We start from the raw sequence: 3,172 nt of genomic DNA, 5'->3' as shown, positions 1-3,172 counted from the left end.
TTGTCCGTAGTTACCATGAGATATTTGAATGCATTATTGTATGGTGGATTGATATGTTGTTTCTTTTTCTGTAGAATCCGTTTGATGCTTCTTTGCAGCGGGACGAGCTTTCGGGGGACGAGGATTTGTAGCTCGCCCTTGGATCCTTAGAGCTCACACACCTTTAGTTTTTAGTCGCCCCATCTATGTAGACATTTTCTATGTATTAGTGATATCGTTTCATGATTGTACCAATCGCATAAAAGGAGGAGATCTATATGGAACAGCCCCCGCACTTCGTTGATGCCACTGCTTCGCAACATGTATGCCGTCTCCATTGCTCCTTGTATGGACTTAAGCAGTCTCCCCGACTTTGGTTCCAGTGCTTCAATGCATTTGTGCTTCAATCCAGGTATTCTTGTCTCCTATCTGAACTGAATATTTATATTCGCTATCAACCTAATGCATTTCTTATAGTTGCTTTACATGTTAATGATGATATCTGTGTAATGGCTTCTCATTCTTCACTCATTACTGTTGCAAAAATGAACTAAGCTCTTCCTTTGCTATTACCAATTTAGGTCAGCTTTCCTGCTTTCTTGGCCTACAAGTCACGCATGATAGGGACCATGGTTTGCTTCATCTTCATTAGTCAAAATTTGTTTCTGAGCTCTTACAACAGTATGGGATGTCTTCCATTACACTTGATGTTACACCTTTACCGGTCCCTTGTAAACTCTCCCTTTTTGATTGTCCTACCTCTCCCACAAATAAGGCATACATGGCACAATATCCGTATAGGCAATTACTTGGTAAACTCCGTTATCTAGTCACAGATGGAAGGTCCTGGTGCATGTTATTCGTTACTTATCGCGCACCCGGACGCTCAGTTTGGTATTCACTCGCTCTTCCAACCCGAGTTCATTGATCGCCCTTGTTGGCTGGTCTTTGGGGGGGGAGATGTGATACTCGCCGGTCGACTGTAGGATTTACTTTTGTTTTTGCAGGAGCAACCATAACATGGCAATCCAAGAAACAAGTAGCAGTCACAAATTCCCGGTGGTGATAAGTCCTTTGTAGACCTTGCCTGATCCGCCATAACCTAGTATCTCGTTGAAGTTGCCTTTGGTCAATCTGAGCTCTTTGTACGTGAACTTGCGCGGGGCAGTCATCGGATCCACGTCCAAGTGGAGGACTGCTGGTGTCGAAATCTTCTTTATGTGAAGAATTATGAGTAGGGCTACGATGATGAGAAGGAATCCGATAGCTGAGGTTAGACCGATAAGCAATTTTGTGCTGACGGATGATGAGGCCGGTGACGAGATAGACGGAAATCGTGCCGCAGAATCAGAAGGCGACGAGAGAGATGGGGATGGTGCGGGAGCTGAAACCGTGACGGAGACCATGCGGCTGGAGAAGTTCCAGGCATAGATGGAGTTGCGCTCGACGCCTAAACCGGTGGATGCAGTGAAGCCGACGTAGGAGGAGGGGAGGGCGTAGTCCCAGAGGCGGAGGGGGGAGAAAGAGAGGACCTTGGTGGCGGAGGCCTTGTCGTTGGGGGAGAGGGCGACGTAGACGTCGAGCTGCTGGAGGGGGGCGTCGTAGTCGATCCAGGTGACGAGGTGGCGGCTGAGATTGGTGGACTTGAGGGCCAGGGGCAGGTCATCGGTGTCGACGGAGTTGATGTCCAGGCCGACGTGGTGGTCGTTCGGGTCGTCGTTCTTCACGTTCGAGAACGTGTCGTACTCCACCGCCACCAAGTAGTCGACGTCGGCCGTGTGAGTGCAGCCCCAACGAGTCGCCGGCCTTGTAGTCGACGTCCGTGTCGTAGAGGCCCAGGGTTCTCCCCTTGGCTCTGCACCCGGTGGGCATCTGCTTGTCAGGGGCGATGACAAAGGTGAAGCCGTCGGCGATGTGGTGGTGTTGCTGCTGCCCGCAATGGCGAAGGTGAAGGATGTGTTGAAGGAGGCGGCCAGGCCCCTGCTCAGGTCGTAGAGGGGTATGGCCGACGAGTGCAGCACGCGGGAGATGAAGTAACGCCCCGCAACCCACCGAAGTAGGTGAGGTCCAGAGAGCCATCGCTAGCGTTGAGGCTTGTCTGCCCCTGGACGAGAAGGTCCGCCGTCGAAGGAGAGAAATCCGTGATCAAGGAAAAGCTCACGTACCTGCGCCTGCGCCATCGCCGTCTTGCCCGTGGCCAAGAAAATAAGAAGCATGGCCATCGCCATTCCCGTAGATATTAGCCCCATGAATCTCTGCAGGCTCGAAGCAGCACTCATCAGCATTGAGCGGTGAGCAGGCATGTTTTTTCCCCGATTTAAGCATGCATTTCTTTTGACTGAGCTTTAAATAATTGAAGATGAAGATGAAGATGAAGATGTTCCTAGCCGGAGACTGGAGTCATGGAGTGTGGCACGGGTCAAAGTCCTCAAAAGACCAGCCTTTGAGAGGGCCTTAGCGAAGGGTACACATTACAAAGACTTTATACACCTTCACAGACTGACTGACCATTTCCAATCTTATGCTCTTTTGGTATTTGTCCTAGCGATGGCTCTTTGGACCTCACCATCGCTAGCCCGTGTGCAAAGTCCTTCTAATGTATTTGTCTTAGCTAGATAACTTAAAAACCGATTGAAAGCGAAGTTTGCCAAAACTAGTTATTTTTAGATATTTTAGCTATTAGACTAGCTAATGTCTAAATTAGTTTCCACCTAGAAAAAACCGATCACATTTCAAGCTTTTTCTTTTCTCGAGTGGATGAAAAAAACGTTTTTCATGAACGTTTCTCCAACCTTATTGGCCATCATGACAAAATAGATCTTTACAATAATAACAATTAAACTTCCCACAATGAAAAAAAAAAAGATCTAAGCTAACATTTGTGATGAAAGTGACATGCTTGACTACTTTAATAAGCATGAAGAAATGAAAAAAAAAATCTCGAATACGTACTTGTAATCAATGTTCATGGAAGACTTTTTTGCAATCCAATGGAAAATTGGATGACATTGAAATATGATCATTTTGGGGGGGAAAAGTTAGTTTTGTAGGTAAAATTTCCCCCAAAAAAAAGGCAAACTTTCATCAAGACAATCTTGAATTTCAATCTATGTTATAGAAATCTAAGTGGGAATGGTTTTTGTGAACACCACTTGTAATGAGCATAAAGAAATAAAAATAGAAATATTGAATA

At 46.6% G+C, this 3,172-nt stretch overlaps 1 protein-coding gene across 1 annotated transcript; it reads right to left on the bottom strand.

The window, feature by feature from the left end:
* Positions 1-1,025: 1,025 nt before the first annotated feature.
* On the bottom strand, positions 1,026-2,207 carry LOC148031234 (lectin-like). Its single transcript, XM_087685554.1, has 2 exons — positions 2,145-2,207; positions 1,026-2,060 (listed from the first exon to the last, which is right to left on the bottom strand). Exons 1-2 carry the CDS (start codon positions 2,205-2,207, stop codon positions 1,026-1,028), a joined length of 1,098 nt encoding a protein of 365 aa, XP_087541680.1.
* Between the last annotated feature and the right edge of the window lie 965 nt (positions 2,208-3,172).

Source organism: Lygodium microphyllum, chromosome 9, assembly GCF_053477565.2.
Source record: "Lygodium microphyllum isolate KBCC chromosome 9, Lygodium_microphyllum_v1.1.10, whole genome shotgun sequence".
NCBI classification, from domain to species: domain Eukaryota; kingdom Viridiplantae; phylum Streptophyta; class Polypodiopsida; order Schizaeales; family Lygodiaceae; genus Lygodium; species Lygodium microphyllum.
This window is presented reverse-complemented; position numbering and strand designations above follow the sequence as displayed.